The sequence below is a fragment of the Symphalangus syndactylus genome, chromosome 1, assembly GCF_028878055.3.
Source record: "Symphalangus syndactylus isolate Jambi chromosome 1, NHGRI_mSymSyn1-v2.1_pri, whole genome shotgun sequence".
Lineage (NCBI taxonomy): Eukaryota > Metazoa > Chordata > Mammalia > Primates > Hylobatidae > Symphalangus > Symphalangus syndactylus.
In genome coordinates, this window is record NC_072423.2 from 151528180 (window position 1) to 151550411 (window position 22232).

At 36.4% G+C, this 22232-nt stretch overlaps 1 protein-coding gene across 3 annotated transcripts in view; it reads right to left on the bottom strand.

Annotated features, from left to right (window-relative positions):
* Window positions 1-22232, bottom strand: part of TNKS (tankyrase) — a 208047-nt gene that overhangs the window by 143736 nt on the left and 42079 nt on the right. For all 3 annotated transcript variants that reach the window (XM_055288544.2, XM_055288558.2, XM_055288552.2), the window contains exon 3: window positions 20566-20661. In XM_055288544.2, coding sequence (XP_055144519.1) covers window positions 20566-20661 — 96 coding nt within the window. The remainder of the gene's footprint in view (window positions 1-20565; window positions 20662-22232) is intronic.

Consider the following 22232-nt stretch of genomic DNA (forward strand, 5'->3'; position numbering starts at 1 on the left):
CTTTTTACACACGAATAATTCAAAACAGAGGCTAAGGTCAAAAACTAGAAAAGCTAGTATAGATGGCATGACCACATAACTTATTAACATCAAACTGTTTTCCTTTTTCTTTCTTATGCCCAGCATGATCACTTTGAATAACGTTTTACTTGAAATAACTTCAAACAGAAAATTTGCAAAATTAGTACAAGGGGCTCCTGCATATCCTCCATCTTACCTACTTTTAATAATCCGCCCATGTGCTTTATATCCTCCCTCGCTTATGTTTATGCACATAGGTATATGTAACAATCAATTTTTTAACCATTTGAGAAGGTTGCAATACATCGATACATCATTTCTCCTTGCGTTTACTACTTCAGTGCCTATTTTTAAAAAACAATAATTTTTTCATGTAACCACAGTACAGTAATTAAATTCAAGTAACACTGGTACAATATTTTTCATCTAATATACAGTATGTGCTCCAATTTTGGCAGTCATTCCTATTATAGCCTTTATAGCATTTTTCTCCTCTAGTCCAGGATCATATATTTTGCATTTAGTTGTCATGTCTCTTTTAGTTTCCTTTAATTTGGAGTAATTCCTCAGCCTTTGTGTTTCAAGACACTGACATTTTTTAAAAATACAGGCTAATTATTTCGTAGAATGAACCGAAATTGGAATTTGTTTAATGTTTTCTCATAAGATTTATTCATGCCTCCCTAGCCAGAATACAACATAAGAAATGTTGTGACCTTCTCAAGTATTACATCTGCCAGCACACGGCTTATTTCATTCTCATTAGTGATGTTAATTTTGATATCCAAAAAAAGTATTGTCAGATTTTGCCAATGTATAGTTTTTCCCAAGTAATTATCAATCTATGAGCAATCATGCTGAGAATCATGTAATTATACAGCTGCTCATCAAACTTTGCCCCTGAGATATGGCATCCACTAATGATTCTTGTCCTAACCAGTCTTTACTATCATGGTTGCAAATGGTGATTTTCCAATTCCAACAGTCCCTCCACATTGATTAGTAGGCATTCTACAGTAAGAAAGTGTCCCTCCCCATTCGTTCATGTATTACCACTGAAGAATTCCTATTTCATACAATGGGCTATACAATCCATCAGTATTATGATATACTTTGATAGTCAAACTATCCCAGATACGTTCATTGGGAGCCCCTTCAGGATGGTTCCTATGTTCTTTTCATGTGTCTCCATCATTTCTTTAAGCAGTTCATTACTTTTTTTTTTTTTTCCCCGAGACGGAGTCTCGTTCTGTCGTCCAGGCTGGAGCGCAGTGGTGCGGTCTTGGCTCACTGCAAGCTCTGCCTCCCGAGTTTATGCCATTCTCTGGCCTCAGCCTCCCGAGTGGCCGGGCCTACAGGCACCCACCACCGTGCCCGGCTAATATTTTTTTGTACTTTTAGTAGAGATGGGGTTTCACCGTGGTCTCGATCTCCTGACCTCGTGATCCACCCGCCTTGGCCTCCCAAAGTGCTGGGATTACAGGTGTGAGCCACTGCGCCCGGCCGAGCAGTTCATTACTTTCTAGCACACAAGATGTTCCAGGCTCATTTTATACCTTCCCTGACCTAGCTTTGAAATCAGTCATTTTTTTCAAAGTCTTGGTGTCTTTTAATAAACGGCATGTAGAAACCAAGCTCCTGGAAGCAGGTGTGCTCCACCGCTATTGGTGTCTCACTGCTTCTAGGTCTTTTCTGTAGCAGAACTAGAGATTTGTTTCCCGCAATGATTCTGATGCCTACAACTTAAATCCAAATCCACAAGTTTCTCCTTTGTCTTCCCCCTTCGACATTTGTATATTCTTCTTCTACAGTAAGAGCCCTTGCTCCCAACATATTTACTTATTTGCCTAATCCTACAACATACATAAAATAGTTGCAGAATTACTACACCACACACTGCAAAAAACAAAGAATAACAAACTTAATAATAAGTCAAAGTTGGTTTGAAATTCCCTTTTCTTTCCTCCTACACTAAGAATATGAAGTCAAAGAATTACATTCAAAAGTTACTTAGATTAGTTCTTTACTTTCTTCAGTGTGGTTGTTTGAAATATAGGTGGCTCATTTGTTTCTGTTTACATTCAAATTTTAGGTGTTTTCCCCCATCTTCAATTTAATTTTATTTTTTAATATGTAGCACATTAACATGCCTCCAGAAATTAAAATTATACCAAAGTGCCATGGTCTAGTTAATGTCTTATCTACCCTCTGTTCTCACTTTCTTATAGGTAATCAATTTCAGTGTTTTCTGGTTTATCCTTCTTGTGCTTATTTTTGGGAAAAAAAAAAAAAAAATATATATATATATATATAGGCAGTTAAATGAGTTTTTTTCCCTTAATTCCTATAGTGTATTAGTAATCTATTTCTGCCAAGCAAATTACATCTGGAAATGACAACTTAAAAGAATGAATGTTATTTCACGTAGTTTCTGAGGATCAGGAATCTGGGAATGGTTAGCTGGATGATTCTGACTCAGCATTTCCAACAAGGTTGCTGCCAAGCTATACATGGGGACTATCATATCTCATCTCAAGGCTTAAATGCGGCTGGAAAATCTGCTTCCAAGAATCTTCATGTGGTTATTGACAAGCCTCAGTTTCTCACTGGCTACCGGCCAGGGACTTCAGTACCTCCCAAAACGGGCTTGTCTATAAGGCAGTTTACAATATGGCAGTTTGCTGCTTCTGGAGCAAGTGATCCAAGCGAATGTGAAAAACAGCCCAACATAAAAGCCACAGTTTTTATGACCATCATGAAAATGGCTTATCATCAGCTCTGCCATATGCTAGCGGTCACACAGAAAAATTCTGCTACAATGTGGAAGGGGACTATACAAACACGTGAATACTAGGAGACAGGTTGGGCACCTTCTTGGAGACTGGTTATCACATATTGTTTCTGACAAAAAGGATGGCATATTGTAAACACTCTTTTGTACTTTGTTTCACTAAACAATGTATCTTACAAAGTAATCCATCAGTAGTTCTAGAGAACTTTGCTATTATACAGATGTAAAATACTCTATTGTGTATTTGTACAAATTATTCAACCAGTCTTCTATATTTGGGCACTTAGGCAGGCTCCAATATTTTGCAATTACAAATAATGAATAACCTATTGCTTATATATTTTTATTGTTGAAAATCGTAACCTTAGCAAATCCAGTTCTGGATAGCCTATGAATTAAACTCCTTTGAGAAGATTAGTAGTACATTTTTGGAAGGAATATTAAAAAATCTTAACTTTTAAAACACTTTCACCATGCATTTCTTCAGTGCCTAATATAAGTAGTAAGGTACCATTTTCCATAATTCCAAAACCTGTATTCAACTATCTCTGTAAAGAACAACATAGAGGGCCGGGCACGGTGACTCATGCCTGTAATTCCAGCACTTTGGGAGGCCGAGGCGGCAGATCACGAGGTCAGGAGATCGAGACCATCCTGGCTAACATGGTGAAACCCTGTCTCTACTAAAAATACAAAAAATTAGCCGAGTGTGGTGGTGGGCGCCTGTAGTCCCAACTACTGGGGAGTCTGAGGCGGGAGGACGGTATGAACCCAGGAGGCGGAGCTTGCAGTGAGCTGAGATCACACCACTGCACTCCAGCCTGGGCGACAGAGTGAGACTCCATCTCAAAAAAGGAAAGAACAACATAGAGTAGTAACATCATTAAACCAAAAGTAAAAGAAGTAAAAGAAACCACGCAAATGTTTCAGTAGATATTGAAATGCATCTACTGCATAGAAAAGAGGTGACAGCTAAGTAGAGGGGAAATGCTATACCAATTTCTACGTGTCTCTGATAGAGTTCAAGTAGCTCAAAAGCAGCTGAAAGAAAGAGTTACCTAGTATTGATGGGAAAGGCCAAAAGCGAAGAAATTTTTCATGAAACGGTAAGAAGATGAATTGTCCAATAAATAGTAGTATTGTATTAATGCTTAATTGCTGAGAAGAAAAAATATATAAAGAGAAGGAAAAGAATATGAAACACTCTGAAATATGTTAATAATTGCTGAATCTACGCAAAGAGTATATAAGTATTCATCTTAGTATATTTTAAAACTTTCCTGTAAGTTGGAAATTTTTCAAAATAAAAATAATAAAAATTTGGAGAAACAGTCGTAGGGAAGCTTGACATTAGCAATGACATATGACTCATAAAACTCAAATAGCTCAACTGACTTAGTGGTTTAAAGTACAACTTTGAGGAAAAAACTGCAGTTAAATTTGAATTAAACAGAAGTAAAAACTTCTTTGCATTTTAATACATGAAGTCTGGCATCTTTCTACTTATCAAAGCCCTAATTATAAGTTTCAGCTTTTAATATCATTAAGCTTTCAGGGAATACAAACAACAATAACAAATAAAACTGTCATTAATACTCTGCTGAAAGCTTTGTCAAAGGTTTTAATGAAGAATTTGATTTTAATGAAGAATTTGATTACTTTTGAAGATAGAAGCCAATGTTAATCTCCTCTTTCCTCATACGGCTGTAAATAAGTAAACCATTGAAGCATGTATCACTGCCATCTCGGCTGCCATTTCTTAGCTATATCTGCATTCTGTTGCTGGATTCATGTTGAAATTCTTAAAAACTTGACACTTTTTCTTGAAAAAAAAAAATCAACCAACCATGTCATATTTTGTTGTAGCGCTATTTTGGAAAAGACTTATGACTGAAGAACTAAGATGGAAAGTCAAAAAAAGAGTTGGAAAAATTAAACACAAATAGGCTCACAAATATAAAACTTAAAATTGTGAAGACTAGAATGAAAGAGATTATCTCCCTATATTCTAAAGCAGAAGACAAATTTGATTGTGATAACTAAGTCTACCAAATAGAGATAAGAGTGTTTATCAAAATGATAGAATGCCAAATTAGTTTAGTTTTTAGTAAATTTTCTTCTACTACACTAGATAACTTATTTTATAGAATAATTACCAATGGCTTCTTTTTCATCAGTACGTTTTATGACTTATAAGCATTATGTGAAAATATACTCACAAAAATCATATCTCAATAGAGCAGGAGTGTTCTAAGACTTAGATAGTTCTTAATCTGTTGCCTTGCCTAAACACCCTAAAATGGCTCATGATTGACATGGCTGGGGACGTGAGAAGATCACATCCCTTTTGATGTCCTTCAGAAGCACAGGAGGATTCTAGCTATGTAAAGACTTGGGGTATTATAATAATAATGTTATAAAAACTACTTTATGAACTGGTTAACAGTTAAATGAGATATTTGAAGTCAGTACATTTGTAGATATGAGGCTTCTAATGCTTAGCCAAGAATATCTAGTTTAAAAAAGCAGCCTTGTGAGAGAATTGAGACTTGTTTTGTTTAAAAATAAGCAAATTAATAAAGGTCTTCTATAAATGAATGAATATTTTAGAAAAGCTCATGATAATGTATGTACTGCTTCGTCAAGGAGAAAATATAGTAAAAAGGAGGCTTTACATCAGATATAGTAAAGAATTTCTGGATAAAATTATTTAATTTTGTTAAAGATCTGAGGATGTTTCTAGTGCATAAGGCAATCAATAAATGCCAAATGAACAGAAAAGTTTTAGAATCTCTTTCTTGATATGTTATTTCATTCATTTAGGATGATTCTGCCTAGACTAAAGAAACCTAATGATAATTCTGAATGCACTCTGCAAACAACTGATTCTCTGTAATTTTTCTTCAATAACAAAGGCTATTATTGGAGTACTAGTATGGGCCAGACACTGCATACTCTATTATAGGAAATTTTATATAGCATGAATTTATAAATAAGAGGTGTTTTCCCCCCATTAATGTGACGGGGATTTGCTGGGGGTTTTTTTGTAACTATCTAATTATTTGAAGAGTAAGTCTGTTAGTTTATTTAAGAGCAGCTGAAAGTAGAACTTGCAGATTCTGAGACCCACAGACCAACACAGATTTAACAAACAAACCAACCACCAGATAACACAACTTACCAAAGGTGCCTTTTCAAATATTCTTATTGTCAATTCCAGCTTGCCTCCCTAATATTTCTTGTACATTTTATACTGCTGGTATGCTGTTTTGATTTTACCATGTTGTCCTGCTATAATAAAACAGTGCTAGTCTATGAAGCACCCACTGGCGGAATGATCATTCATTTAACAAATATTTACTGAGTGCTGGAACCATAACAATGAACAAAGGAGAAAAAAATCGACTTCTTATGAAGCCAGTACTGAAAGTTAGGGGTGGGAATCAGCCCATGAATAAACAAAACAGTAAGTAAATGAAATAACTGCAGACAGTGAGAGACACGGGATATACAGTGTGACTGATAGCTGGACTAGATACTAGCCTATATGAGAGGTCAGGAAGAGCTTATTAGCGGTGGTGATTTTTGGGCTGAGATCTAAATATCAAGAGAAAGTAGTTGGCCGGACACGGTGGCTCATGCCTGTAATCCCAGCACTTTGGGAGGCCAAGGCGGGCGGATCACAAGGTCAGGAGATCAAGACCATCCTGGCTAACACGGTGAAACCCCATCTCTACTAAAAATACAAAAAATTAGCCGGGCGTGGTGGTGGGTGCCTGTAGTCCCAGCTACTCAGGAGGCTGAGGCAGAAGAATGGCACGAACCTAGGAGGCAGAAATTGTGGTGAGCCGAGATCACACCACTGCACTCCAGCTTGGGCGACAGAGCAAGATTTCGTCTCAAAAAACAAACAAAACCAAAAACAGAAAGTAGTTAAGCAAAAATTTGAGGAAAAGAACATTTCAAACAAAGCAACTAGCAGTCTGGGAAGAGAAAAAGGTAGAAAAAGAACCCAAGACAGAAACCAACTTGAGTAACAGCAAGGAGGCAACTATGGCTGGAATACAGGAGCAACAGGAAAAGTACTAACCATTGCAGTCAGACAGGTAGATAGGGGCCAGATTAAAAGTCTGAATGTTTTTCCAAGTGAAAAGATTTTTAAGGGGGTGAATGAAATAAACTAGTTAACATTTTAAAAAGTTTCTGTCTGCTATGTAGAGAACAGACTTAAGGAAGCCTGACGTACAGCAGTCAGGGGGCTAACAGCTATTAATCTACAGCTAGGCTGCAATGTCATTGCTAGGCAAGATTAGGGGTCTGCATCAGAATGTACTGCTTTTTCAACAAGGAAGTCTTGCTATTAAAAAAAGAAGTCAAGTAAACTAAAGGTGTGCTTAGTGATACCGTTGATTTATATTCTAGCGCCAGCCCCTTATCTCATTGCAGGCCAGAAACAAACAGGTCATTGAAACCAGCCTACAGACCACACTTTGGTGAGACCTAGTGTAAATCAGAATGTTTGCTGGCAGTCACAACAACTAAGAAAAATGGATTTGGAATAGATTTTGGAGGTAAAACCAAAAAACTGGATGATGAACTGAACACAAGGTAACAGAACAAGAGAAGAATAAAGTCCGACTTGTAGGTTTTTGGCTGGAGCAACTGGGTAGCTTGTGGTAATATTTCCTGAGAGGGAAAGAATGGGGTTCAAGTTTGGTGTGCATGGCAATAGGGTTGGATAGGGAGATAAGAATTCTGTGTTGGCCATGTTAAGGTTGAGACATCCAGACAACTCATTTGGAAATGTCAAGTATGTGGTAGGATATGTACTTCTGAAGAGGGCAGAGCAACACTAGCACTATAAACTGGAAGGTAGGAGGTTTGAACGAGAGGGGTCTTTAGCACATAGATGCCATTTAAAATGGACTCGATGAAATCACCCCAAAGTTAGACAGGTAGGAGTAAAAATCCTAGGACTTAACCTGGGTTTTTCTAATAGCTGGATGTGGAGCAGAAGAGAAAGAATCATCATGAGAAGGATTTATCGATGAAATGAGAGAAAAAAAAGCAGGAGGAATTTGTACCTTTCAAGTTATTAGAAGACCATTTAAAAAAGGAAGTTGTAATAAATTTTGTTGAATGCTGCTGAGAGGCTCCAAGAGAAAGTGGCCAATGGATATGCAAGACAGAGTTTGTTGAAAAACTCAGGGAGAAAAAACAAACAATAACAACAGCAAAAAGGCATTTTAGTACAGTCGTTAGAGATGAAAACAGTACCAGGTGAGTTTAGTTCAGACTAAAAAGTAAGAAAGTAGTGAGCAACCATGGGCAGTTCCTTATACTCTAAAGGGAAGCAGAAAAACAGGTAACTAAAGAGTGGTGTAAGAATCGACACAGAAGAATGGTTTTTCATTTTATTGTTGTAAAAGATGTGAGCTACCAGAATTCAATACATATAAGCAGATGGATATAAACCAATAAGCAGAGCACAGCTGCAGGAAATAAATTCCTGAGAAAGTGAGATGGAATGAAATCCAGAGCAAAAAGTAGACGAGAGGTGGCCTTAGAAAGAAGCAGGATGTTTCTCCATTGAAGAAAGAAGGAAAGCAGAGTACACCAGTGCAGCTGCAGCTAAGCTGGTGGAACTGGTGATAGCAATAAGTTCTTTTGATGGCATCTATTTTTTCAATGAAATATGAAAAAAGTAATAAGCTGAGAGGAAGAAATTGAAGGAGTGCTAAAAATTTGTAAAAAGAAATGGCTGAGGCAAGGATAAAAACCCACTTGAGATTTATGGTTATGATTATAAAGTGAAATCTGACAATTACACATGTATTTTTCTTTTTTCCAGCTACATTCATTTCTTGATTATGGCAACAAAATAGGCCAAACAGTGAGTGCAAAAACACAAACAAACAGTTTTTCCTCTGCTCTGGCACCACCACAATCAACACAGAAGATTTCTGTGACTGAATGTGTAGGGAGTTTTCCCCAAACACCAAGCAAGCAAGCAAGCAAGCAAGCAAGCAATTTTGCCACAGGCACCAGCAGGATGGCCTCCAAATTAGTCCTGACACTACCTGGAGACAGCATTAGATCCCGCAAGGTGAGGGCTCATTTCCACAAAGACTATCCACCATTTCTGATGCCAATTACACATCCCAAGTTGTTTTACCTGTGCTTCTGACTGACCAGCTATAAATTGGGGTTCCTATGACCTCCTCTTTGGGTTTATTTGCTAGAGTGGCTCACAGAAATCAGAAAAACACTCACTTACTTACATTTACTGGTTTATTATAAAGCATTTATAAAGAATACAGATAAAGAGATGCATACGGCAAGGGATGGGAAGGGGGAGAGGACCTTCCATGCCATCCCTGGAGTGCCGGCTGCCAGGAACCTCCACATGTTCAGCTCTCTGGAAGCTCTCCAAACTCTGTGAGTCTTCATGGAGGCTTCATTACATAGGCACAACTGATTAAACTACTGGCCATTGGTGATCAACTTAACCGTCAGTCAGCCTCTCTCCCTTCCTCAGTGGTTGGGATGAAAGTCCAACCCTCTAATTATGCCCTGGTCTATCCAATGACCAGCCTCCATCCTGAAGCTACCTGGAGACTGCTAGGCATCAGTAAACTCATTAGCATACAAAAAGACATGACTTCAAAGATTCTAAATATTTTTAGGAATTGTATGCCAGGAAACTGGTTGAACACCAAATACACATTTTATAGTATAGCCATTGCGATTAATAAATACTATACTATTCCCAAGCAAGTACACTGACAGGTGAGGCAGCAATAATTAAAAACTCCCTCATGGCTGTCAAAAGTGACCAGATAGGGAACCTAGACTTCTACCCACAACTGGCTGTAAGGTGGCAGTGTCCTTCCCCAACCCCCACAATTCTCCTGCCAGAGTGTGTCAAATTAAGCCAGCTAAAACAAATTTACATAAGATCCAGGGTCTTACAGTATAATACTCAACATGCCCAGGTTTCAATAGAAAATCACTTGTCATACCAAGAACTATGAAGATTTCAAACTGAATACAAAGACAACCAATAGATACTGTACTAGTTTCCTATTGCTACTGCAATAAATTATCATAAAGTTAGTAGCTTAAAACAACACACATTTATTATCTTACAGTTCTAGAGGTGAGGAATTTGCCACAAATCTCACAGGGCCTAAGTATACCAATTCAAAAACAAACTGGCAGCATGGATGAGAAAACATGACAATATGTCTCTAAAAGGAATTCAGTTCAAATATAATGATATTGGCAGGTTGAAAGTAAAAGAATTGAAAAATCTGTGTCACACAAATCTCAAATTTAAAAAGGCAAGAGTGGCTATGTTAACATCATATAAAGTGGAATTTAGAGCAAAGAAAATTATGAAAGAGTTTTTATAAAATGAAGAAAGGGTCAATCACATTTATAACAATCCTAAATGTGTATGCAACAAAGCTACAAACAACAAAGCTACAAAATATATGAAACTTCACTACTCAGCAACTGATAAAACAATCAGGCAGAAAATCAGCAAAGATATAGAACTCAATGATACCATCAACCAACAGAATCTATTAATAACAGGCATTTATAGAACACTCCATCCAAAAACATCAGAAAATACATTCTCTTCACATGCCCATGGAACATTTACAAAAATAGTCCACGTCCTGAGCCATGAACTTTGTCCTACCTTTGTCCAAATAAAGATTTAAAAATCAAAAAAATTGAAATCATACAGAGTATTGTTCAAGCACAATGGAATCAAACTAGAAAGTAACATGAGAAAGGTAGCAGAAAAATCTCCACACAGAATCTAAACAACCATACTCTCAAGAATCTGTTGGTTAAGGAGGAAATCTCAAGAGAAATTTAAAAACATACAAAATTTAACTGAATGAACATGAAAATGGAACAAATCAAAATGTGTGAATCACAGCAAAAGCAGTACTTAAAAGAAAAGTTATAACATTAAATACACACATTAGGAAAAAGGGGGAAAAAGGTCAATTTTCTAAGCTCCTACCTCAAAAATCCAGAAAAAGAGCAAAATGAGCCCAAAATAAGCAGAAAAAAGGAAATAATAAAAAACAAAAATCAACAATATTGAAAACAGAAAAAGAATTTAAAAAAACAATGAAATAAAGAATTGGTTATTTGAAAAGATCAATAAAATTGACAAAGAAAAGGAGAAAACACAAATTACCAATATCAGGAATGAAACGGGATTATTACTACAGACCCTGCAGGCACCAAACATCTGATAAAAAGAAACTAAAAACACCCCTATGCACAAATTTGACAACTTAGATGAAACTGACCAATTCCTTGAAAGACATAAATAACTAAGACTCACACAAGAAGAAATAAATGACCCCAATTAGTTTTAGACCTACTTAAAATTGAATCAAATAATAATAATAATAAAATTATTAGGCCCAAATGGTTTCACTAGTGAATTCTACCAAACATTTAAGGAGAAATACAGTTGGCCCTATGTATCTGTGGGTTCTGCATTTATGGATTCAAGCAACTACAGATTTAAATAGTAATAATAATAATACAAATAAAAATATAGTATTAACAAAACTACTTATACAGCACTGACTTTGTATTAGTTATTATAACTAAAGATGATTTAAAGTATATGGGAGGATGTGCCTCCATAGGTTATACTATGTAACTTTTTATAAGGGATTTGAACATCTGCATCGTCAAGGGGTCCTGGAACCAGTACCCCTGAGGACATCTAGGGCCGAATGTATTACTAACACATTACAGTCTCTTCCAGAAAATAAAAGGAAAACTAACTCATTCTATAAGTCCAGGTTTATCCTAATAAAAAAAAAAAGTAAATAAAGATATTATAAGTAGAGAAAAGTACAAAACAGTATCTAAGTATTTCTATGATAGAAATGTCCCATATCTTGACTGAATCAATGTCAATATCCTGGCTGTGATGTTATACTACAGTTCTACAAGGTGTTACCACTAGGGGGAACTAGGAAAAGGGTACAAGGGACTTCTTTTTATTATTTCTTACAATTGCATGGGAACTTACAATTATGTCAAAATAAAAGTTTAATAAAAATCTTAAAGAACAGAGCTAGTAACCATTACAATAGCAAAGCATTAACGAATTCTAATGTCATATGTGCTACTTTAAGAAAGCAAATATTAACAGTAATTTATTATATTTTAAAGAACCATTTAAAATATCAATTTGGTTGCAGTTGAAGTTCTAATCCAAATTGCAATACAAATGCTACAGAGTTGCTATAATTTACTAGGGAAAATGACAGCTGCTCTCAGGGTATACATTAACGAGTTATCATGCTTCACAAATATGTCACTTTTGATGAGTTAAAAGATCATGCTGATTTTAATGATGTAAGCCTGGTGGCTTTAATTACACAAAAAGATTCATTGGAAGGACCTGAAGTACTCGAGTGCTGAGATTATCCAAAACAGAAAGTTAGTTTCTGTGGTTTTTTTTTTTCTTTTTCCTTTTTTCTTGAGACGATGTCTCTTGCTCTGTCATCCACAGTGGAGTACGGTGGCACGATCTCAGTTTACTGCAACTTCCGCCTCCCGGGTTCAAGCAACTCTCCAGCCTCATCCTCTGGAGTGAGTGGGATTACAGGCGCCTGCCATCACGCCCAGCTAAATTTTGTATTTTTGGTAGAGACGGGGTTTCACCATGTTGGCCAGGCTGGTCTTGAACTCCTGGCCTGAAGTGATCTGCCTGCCTTGGCCTCCCAAAGTGCTGACATTACAGGCATGAGCCACAGCACCCAGCCCAGAAAGTTAGCTTCTATTCCCTCCCACTCCATGAATAACATACCTCATTTTATTGCACTTTGCAGATACACATTTTTTACAAATTGAAAGTTTGTGGCAACCTTGCATCCAGTAAGTCTATTGGCACCATTTTTCTAACAGCATGTGCTCACTTCGTTAGCATTTCTTAGCAATAAAGTATTTTTAATTAAGGTAGTACTTTTTTTAGACACAATGCTACTGCACACTATATAGTATGAACACAACTTTCAAATGCACTAGGAAACCAAAAAAAAAAAAAAAGTGTGTTTCACTTTACGGCAATATTTGCTTCTTTACAGTGGTCTGAAACCAAATCTGCACCATCTCTGAGTTACGCCTGTACACAGGTTACTATCTATAACTAACTTAAGGTCTATTTACATTATTTGATCTGCCTCTTACCTATGAGTCGCTCAAACACTTTAAATACTACATCTTTCCTTACAGAGTCTATTTGTTTTAAGTTTCAAATGAATGTTCATCAACCCTAGTGACTAGAGAGCAAAGACTGAAGAAGATCATTTATGATATTCCCCATTATCTGCAGTTTCCCTTTCCATGGTTTCAGTTACCCCCAGTCAACCATAGTCTGAAAATAGGTGAATACAGTACAATCAGATATTGTGAGACAGAGAGAGAGACCACATTGACATAACTCTCATTATAGTTTATCATTATAACTGTTCTATTTTATTATTGGTATTGTTGTTAATCTCTTACTGTGCCTAATTTATGAATTAACTATCTGTGGTTTCAGGTATCCACTGGGGGTCTTGGAACGTATCCCCACAGATAACGGAAGGTTACTATGCAAAGTTCAAAAAATCAATTTATTACCAAATTAATCCATTTTATTATTATAATATGATGATGAATCTTACTGGCAATATTAGGTAACTTGTCTTTCAAAAGGAATAATCTTTAATCTAAAAAAAGAACATTACATTAACAGACAGATTTAAGCCCTGGAGTTTATATTTAGGGACCGCTCTAATTTTATTTTTGTTTTAAGGACATGCCATGTCCTTCCAAATGAACAAACAGGTAAAAAGTCTGATTCTGCACATGTAAGAGCACTCATCAATCCTGGGGCCAAACTGCTTGAATTCAAATTCCTGTAATTTCCCTTGATGGTTCTGTGAACTCAGAAGTAACTTAACCTCTCCATCTGTAAAAATGAGTACAAAAACAATATCTACTTCATAGCTTCATTGTGAGGATCCAACGCCCTTGAAACAGCACCTGGATCAAAGGAGGATTCAGGAGGTGTCAGCTATTATTACTGTCACTGTATTTTACGTAACGCTAACTTGTTTGCTTGCTGCAAGAATCTAAACATTCAATATGAACTATGAAACAAATACCTGCTGCTAATAAAAAAAAAAAAAAAAAGAAACTAGCTTAGCTGTTTCTTCACGGTGCAAACAACACTTGAAAACTGAAATTTATCTCTTATGTCAGATATAATCTTTTTTAAAAGGTATGAGTTTTACATTCTTCTCCTAAATTGTCTCATATTTTAAAAATTTCAAGTCTTTCAACCACTTTTAATAGCAAACTTTAAATTTTCCTACTCATGTCCAAAATTAAGTAAGATTAAACTATTCATATAATTTTCTTAGTGAAGAAATTAATATTTTAACATATATTTAAAATGAGTATTCACATTGTTTTGTTTCAGCAGTAATGCCTTTTAACTTCCTTTGCTGTAATACTAAAGGCAATCTTTTAAAATCAGAAATTCACCTTAATATAAAAATAATTTCCCCTAACAAAATTCAGATAGATAAATATACAACTTTTCTTAATAAGTAAGGTAAGGTTTATTTCTGCTTGTAGTTTATTTTCTAGGATGCAGTCTGTATAATTAGACTTTCTAATAACTGATAAGTAATTCTTTAAGTTCAGATTAACAGCATGAGAAAAATAATCATATAGTCTGACAGTAAAACATGTATTACACATGGTATGCAATATGCCAGGCTATAATATAGCTAATGTGCAAAACAGCAAACTAACAGAACAACGGCCAAAAGAAAAAAAACAAACATAAGCCTGTAATCCCATCACTTAGGGAGGCTGAGGTGGGTGGATCACCTGAGGTCAGGAGTTCAAGACCAGCCTGACCAACATAGTGAAACCCCATCTCTACTAAAAATACAAAATTAGCTGAGCATGGTGGCACATGCGTATAATCCCAGCTACTTGGAAGACTGAGAGGCAGGAGAATCGCTTGAACCGAGGAGGTGGAGGTTGCGGTGAGCCGAGATTGCACCATTGTACTCCAGGCTGGGCAACAAGAGTGAAACTCCGTGTCAAAAAAAAAAAAAAAAAAAAAGGGCAAAAATAAGGCCTCAGTTTGACATCTGGATGTCTGATGTGACAGCTGTAGGCAGCTTCATCTTTCCAGAATTGGAATGTTCTCAATCATAAGAGCCATCTGAGAAATCTGTTGATAAAAACTCAGTAAACCTCATCCATCTTACCAGTTAAAACATTTTTAAAATGCAGTTATGTTTTAAGAAATGTATATGACTATATGCAATTCAAAACTATTTTTAGGAAGCCAAAAATTTATTAAAACTATTGGCATAAAATGTCAAATAATTAATGGTTAATGAGTATTTATATGACCTGGAAAATACACTGCCCCCAATTATCAGTAATCGGACCTTAGACATATTTATTTGCTTGATCATTTGATGTATTCTTTTGAGTCCTGGGGATAAAGAAGTAAACGAGACAGACAAAAGTCCAAACCCTTGCGACACTTTCATTCTTCTGGGACGAACAATAACAACACAGTGCAATACCCCATACCAATAAATCCATGAAGGAAATCAAGTAGGCTAATGGCACCAGGGACAAGAAGCCTTCTTTGAGGAGTAGACGTTTGAACTACAGATTTAACTGATGAACTGGGCAAGTGTTCCAGTTTCAGTAAATAGCTTATGTTAGCCCAGACACAGAATAAGGTGTCATCTGTTTGAGGGGCAGCAAGCAGCCAGCTGTAGCTGAAGCAAAAAGACCAAAAGAGAATATAGTAGAAGAAAAGATGAGAGAAATGCAAGGCAGGAGCCAGATCAGGACAGGCCACTGTTAAAGAATCTGAATTGTATTCAGAGGCTATGGGAATATACTAAAGAATTTTCTGATTATAGAGCTGATTTATGCTTTAGTAAGACCATTCTAGCTGCAGTGAGGAGAACTGAGCGAAGTTTAAGTAGTGGCAGAGAGATCCATTATGAGGCTACTGCTGTCGTGAAACAGAGGATGAAGGTGTGACCCAGGGCTAAAGCAGTGAGGATGGTGAGAAATGGTCAGATTGGGGATTTGAAAGTACAGTAGACCTGAATTCCTGATAGGTTGGATACAAAGTGTGAGGCAAAGAAAGCAGTCCCGGCAGGGCGCGGTGGCTCACACCTGTAATCCCAGCACTTTGGGAGGCCTAGGCAGGCGGATCACGAGGTCACGAGATTGAGACCACCCTGGCCAACGTGGTGAAACTCCGTCTATACTAAAAATACGAAAATTAGCTGGGTGTGGTGGCGCCTGCCTATAGTCCCAGCTACTTCGGAGGCTGAGGCAGGAGAATCGCTTGAACCCAGGAGGCGGAAGTTGCAGTGAGCCAAGATAGCGCCACTGCACTCCAACCTGGCGACAGAGCGAGACTCCAACTCAAAAAAAAAAAAAAAAAAAAAAAAAAAAAAAAAAAAAAAAGGAAAGAGTTCCAAATTTTGGCTTCAGCAAAATCTAGTAGTCCAAGCTAGGTGGTCAGGGTACAGATCATTTAAGTCCTCACTGGTTATGCTAAAGATGTTGGTCTTATCTGAAGGGCAGCCCGAGGCAGTCAGTAGAAAAAAAAAAAAAAAGCAAAGGATTTTGGATACATTTTGCTGACTTACTAAGCCAGTCTCAGCAAGAACACACCAGACACCTCAATATTGCTGGTGGCCTGAGCCACAGCTGATTCCTTATAGAGAGAATGGAGGCTACCCATCAATCACAGATTTGGATTTCCACAGAAGTGCAATGAATCCAGGTTAAAGCTAATTTATTCTTGAGACACCTGAATGCAAATATATCCTCCTTCCCCATCCCCTTAACCCTATATGCACTAGGAAAATACTAGGATCAACCATCTTAGCAACGCTGTGACCATCTAAACTCACTCACTTTACACCCCCATCATCCTTGGTCCTGACAATGACAAACATTCCTTTGGTTATCTATCCTTTTCCAAACTCTCAGTCTCAATCTGCTCTTACCTCTTTTTTTGATTCAATTTTCCACTGCTCCCTCTATCCTTTCCACTCTGCCCACAGAATCTCCTTCACATAATTAACAAAGATCCTACTTTCTAGCCCTCTTCAACAAACATTTCCTTTGTCAACCACCTTTAACTTAAATGTGGCTCGCCCATAATACCACATGCAGTGCAGACTTTTTAAAAAGGAAAGCTCCTCATTTTCCAAAGCTTCCTTACTTCAAAGTCAAGAACAGAGGTATCTACCATGTCCATGGATGCTAAGACTGAATCTGATGAAGCACACTTCCAATAGAATTGATTAAATGACTCTAAATTCACAAGGAAGAATAAAGACTGAAAACAACCTACCTAAATGTGAAACACTAGGGAATTCACTCAGAAAACTAAAATATGCTCATAGAAGGGTACTATGAAGTTGTTATAAACTCAGGTTGTAGAAAAGTACTTAATGCCTTTGGGAACATTTATGTAACTAAATTTGAAAAATATATATTATTAAGCAGTTTATAACACATTAGGCTGATTTGATTAAAGAGAAATAAGAGTGTGGGATACTCACAGAAGAAAAGGTTATAAATAAAGTACACCAAAATGTTATCTCTAAGTAGCAAAATTACAAATGATTTTTCTTTTTCATCCTTTTCCCATTTCTCTAAATTTCCAAATGAATGTATTTCTTTTCCTATCAGAAAGAAAAGGCCAAAAGTATGTTACTTTAAAAAATTTATAATCAAAACACACAAAAACTGCTCTTCAATAACATTTACATAGGCTGTTTTTGACTCTTCATATCCTTGTTTAAAACAAAAAATGAACAAAAAAAAGCCTAAATACCTCCAAGTCCTTCAGTTTATTGACCCGAACTTCAGTCATTAGCAGAAAAACAAAAGAAAGCCCTCAAGATTTCTTCGAAGCCTGTCATTCACTTACATAATAATTCAGCAAAGAGGATGATGACTCTCTCTGAGTAAGTCTTCTCTTTTAAATACCCAACTGTACTATCCAAAACCAATGGCTACGTGCTAGGGTCCCTTAATTGCAAAATTAAGGGTACACTGTTGCTTTCTATAGCTTTATTAAAAAACATGCATTCTTATGTATAAGAGGGTATTAGTCACATATTTTTAAATGTTCTATAAAAAGAGTCAGGCAGACAGATCACCTGAGGTCAGGAGTTCGAGATCAGCCTGGCCAACATGGTGAAACCCCATCTCTACTAAAAATACAAAAATTACCCAGGCGTGGTGGCACATGCCTGTAGTCCCAGCTACTTGGGAGGCTGAAGCAGAAGAATCGCTTGAACCCAGGAGGTGGAGGTTGCAGTGAGCTAAGATCATGCCACTGAACTCCAGCCTGGGCAACAGAGCAAAACTCCATCTCAAAAAAAAAAAGATTGTCACTTTGTTAATTGCCTTTAAGGAAAACACATAAACATTTGTACACAGTTTAGGCTAATGCACAAAAATAATAACATAAAACGATAAGATACTGGAAAGAGATTTTCAGCAAGTAAATTCCTAAAGAAAAAATATTTAAGAAGGAAAATTCACTCTCAAGGTAAGTAAGGGTACTACAATTGCATCTGGCATAAAAATAAAGAATGACATGTTACTCAGAATGATCTCTAATAACTGTAAGGCATTCCTTTCAAAAGAAATCCTTTTTAAAAAAATTAATGTTTAATCTTATAAATTTAGCTCTGGAAATAATTCTTTCACCATAATTCCACTGGAAAGAATTACTTATTAGAGAGCCCATATGGGCAGAAAAACATTTTGGAATACATTTCACCTAAGTGTTAGTTCACTGCATTATATAACATGAATGTAGAAATAGAACTGATTTATATTTCAACGAAATTAACGATATTACTACACTTTTCCTTTTAAATCGCATCTGAAAAGCTGTAGATCATTTCCAAAAAAGTAGATATTGTTGAAAAGGACAACTAACAAAATCAGTATTATGACCAAGAATTTCGTATCTTCCTATCTAAGCAAAGTACAGTATTAGATGGCTTTCAAGTCAATTTTAGTAGATGTGATATCTGTCCTCCAAGAATCCTGTGTCTCCACAAGTGATTGTTCCAAAGCTCTTTCCCAAACTAACAACATCCAATATAATCTCCCCTGAAATTCATTACAAATTAGGAGATAGTTTCTTGTTAATAACTTATATTAAATTTTGCCTTTTAAAAAAGTGAAAGTAGATCTAAAAGCGTTGTTGCATTAAATGTATATAACAAATGGACAAAGCAGGTGTTGAGAGTTGGAAAGAAGGAAAGGTCAGAGGGAGGACATTTAGATATAGAGAGAGTCTTGCTCAGCATTTATAACCTACCCCTGTTACTATGCACTGTATTTCTCCTTTGGTCAGAGACCACTCTAAAGCTGCTATTGTTGCCCAGGGCTTTGTTAAGAGACTGAAAGGCTGTAGAATCTGAGCAGGCCCGAGGCTATTTATTTTAATTTCACTACTTAAAATTATATATTTATACTTAAATTTCTTATCTACACTAATTTAAGTAGGTTTATTACTCTAGTGTATGTTACTGTTATTCAGCAACTAAATACACTAATCTTTGATTGAGAAAAATCATATTAATCTGAGCAATAATTATATTAATTTTAGCACAGTGAAAAGTTGTTTTTCTATGCAGAGTAATTAAGCAAAATTCCATAGATTTTCAGAGCTTTCTGTACATAAACGTTTTCCCTTCACCTCAGTATTTTTGCTAAATTTTCACACCATGGACTCTAAACTTAAACAAGAACAAAAGATTTATTTTCTTCAACCAAGGGCAAATTTAAAAGGTAGTTAAAAGTCATTTACTTTCACATAACCTAAAACAATCCTGTTAGCACTGCAGTGACAGAGGCTCATTACAAAGGTCAGTTAAGTAAAAGAGGGCAAAGGCAGCAGGACTCAGATGATAAGAATAAAAACAAAAATAGATCCAATGCAGCATTTTGAGAATGAAGATCAATGAAAACACTTAGAGCACTGTTTTCTATATTCTTATGAGAGAACCTTTTCCATTCTAGCATTTCCTCTTTGCTGGTTCTTGGCATTTGCTTTAATAAAACTAATATTTAAGCCACAAATTTGCATTATCTGAAGTAAAAAGATAATAAATGCCTCAGTTAAAAATAACTTATCTGTCATGGTAAAAGTGAAAACATATGATTAAAGTATAAACGGGGTGGCAAGGGAGAGGCAGCGGCATATTTTATTTAACTATCGATCCAAGAAATAAGGCAGCAGGCAGCAGGTTGTCTTTCCAATCAAAACTACTTTTATAGTAATATAAATGCCCTTGCTTGCTCAACAGTAAAGGTCTTAAACAACTGAGAGGATGAGACACAGAAAAATTATGATATAAACCATAAAAATGACTAAAATATGAGTAAAAGATGTTATGATTTAATGCTACCATTCTAAGTAGACCGACAATCTTACTGCTTATGCTTATGACAGCATAGCAATTAATGAGACAGATATCAAATCAATAATAAAGTAGTAGATAACGGCAGATATATTTGCTTAGCTTCATCAGTGAAAAGAAAAATTCAGCATAACAAGATTTTAAAAAATCAAGTAAGGAGTTACACAGATATAATCATTCGGTAGCTCTCTGTGTTCTTACCTGTAAGGACAGCTTTTGCTGAAGGATCTGCCAGGTCCAGGGCTGATTTCCCATCAGTGTTCCGAATGTTTGGATCAGCTCCGTGCTGCAGCAGCACTGTGCAGGGAAAGCAGAAACAATATCTTACCTCGGGGATACAGAGATTATTTACTGGTAAGTGTCGTCTCGGCATGGTGTAGGCATAAACATACATTGCACAATTTTTTTCTCTTTCAAGAAAAAAAAAAAAGAAAAAAAAGACTGCAGCAAAGAAGCCTCTCTAGAGTAAAATGAAGTTGGCAACTTATGGTACAGTATTATCACATGACTTAACATCATAAACATGAAACTAGAAAAATCTTGCAATGTAGAGTTTTGGTTCGCCTCCTTCAAGTAGCAGTATGGGAAGCTATGTGCTCGCTGGCTCACACTATGAAATATGCTAACTGTGAACCTGCCCTCTCTTTACTACCACTGTGGCTGCTTGTTGCTGTTGCTGCTTTACTGCTGAATTTCCAAACGCTTCCTCTCCTCAGAATAGTTATAATACTGTGCAAGCCTTTTAGTGGCTCACCACTTGCACATGAAACTCACCATAACATACTGGCTTGCTTCCGAGGAGTTTAACAGACATAGTAATGCGTGTAACCCTGGTCCCGTGGAGTGGAGCTGCAAAAAGGAACTGCCTCCTATACTCATTCTTTCCATCAGAAATGTTTAGAAATAGAAACTCAATCACTATAATATATTCTAAGGCATGAATGTAATGCCTGCCATATTGGGTAAAAGTAACTACTGGGAATTCTTAAATATGGAGGTTCCTACAAAAGAGAAAATCACTGTTTAAGTAAAATCCAGATATATTAATCCAAAACATTTATCAGCCACATCTGGTATGTGGTGTGTATACGCAGGTAGGGTGGAGAGGGCAGGAGAGGAGGAGACTGTTGCTGTAATACTACCCAAACAATGATTAAATAAATGAATGTATTAAAAAGTTGTTCCATTAAGTAAAATTCAGTTGTAAGTTATGAGGCACTACCGTTGATGAGTCCCAAATTTTCATTCATTCATGACAGTTCCATGCTAAAGCACATACATTCTTTAGCAATATTTGGAAGGTAATGCTCACACATTACCAAGCAGTAAGTCCTTCTGTTTACAAAGCTCTTCCTTTTCCTTTAATGCATTAGTCATAAAATCAATGGCTTTGTTATAATGGACAAACAACAGCCTTATCCAGAACTAGGACACAGCTGCCAGGAAGGTGAGCCTGTGCATCTCATACATTACATTTTGGGGAGTTTCAGACCTGGGACAATAAAAACTAGCTATGCCTTGAGAAGATGCAGTGAGATTTTACAAAGCCTTTCTGTATTATTTCCTATGTGAATGCAAACAATGAACATAATTGTTTTCCAGATGTTTATAAACTGATTCAAGAGTCAGTAGAATAAAACAGTGAGTGCCACAATATCAAAGTGTAGTTACTCTTTCATCATAATGGGTACACCTATAGTAACAACATGTTTTTTAATTCCAGGAAGAAATTCTAATGTGAAGATTTGGCTTATAAAAGGTCTTTATCATAAAGCAGACTCAAGTATCAAATGCAAGCTGATAACTATCTCTAACTTTATTTAGTTGCTGAGTGATCACATGCAAAGGGGAAGAAAACACAAGAAATA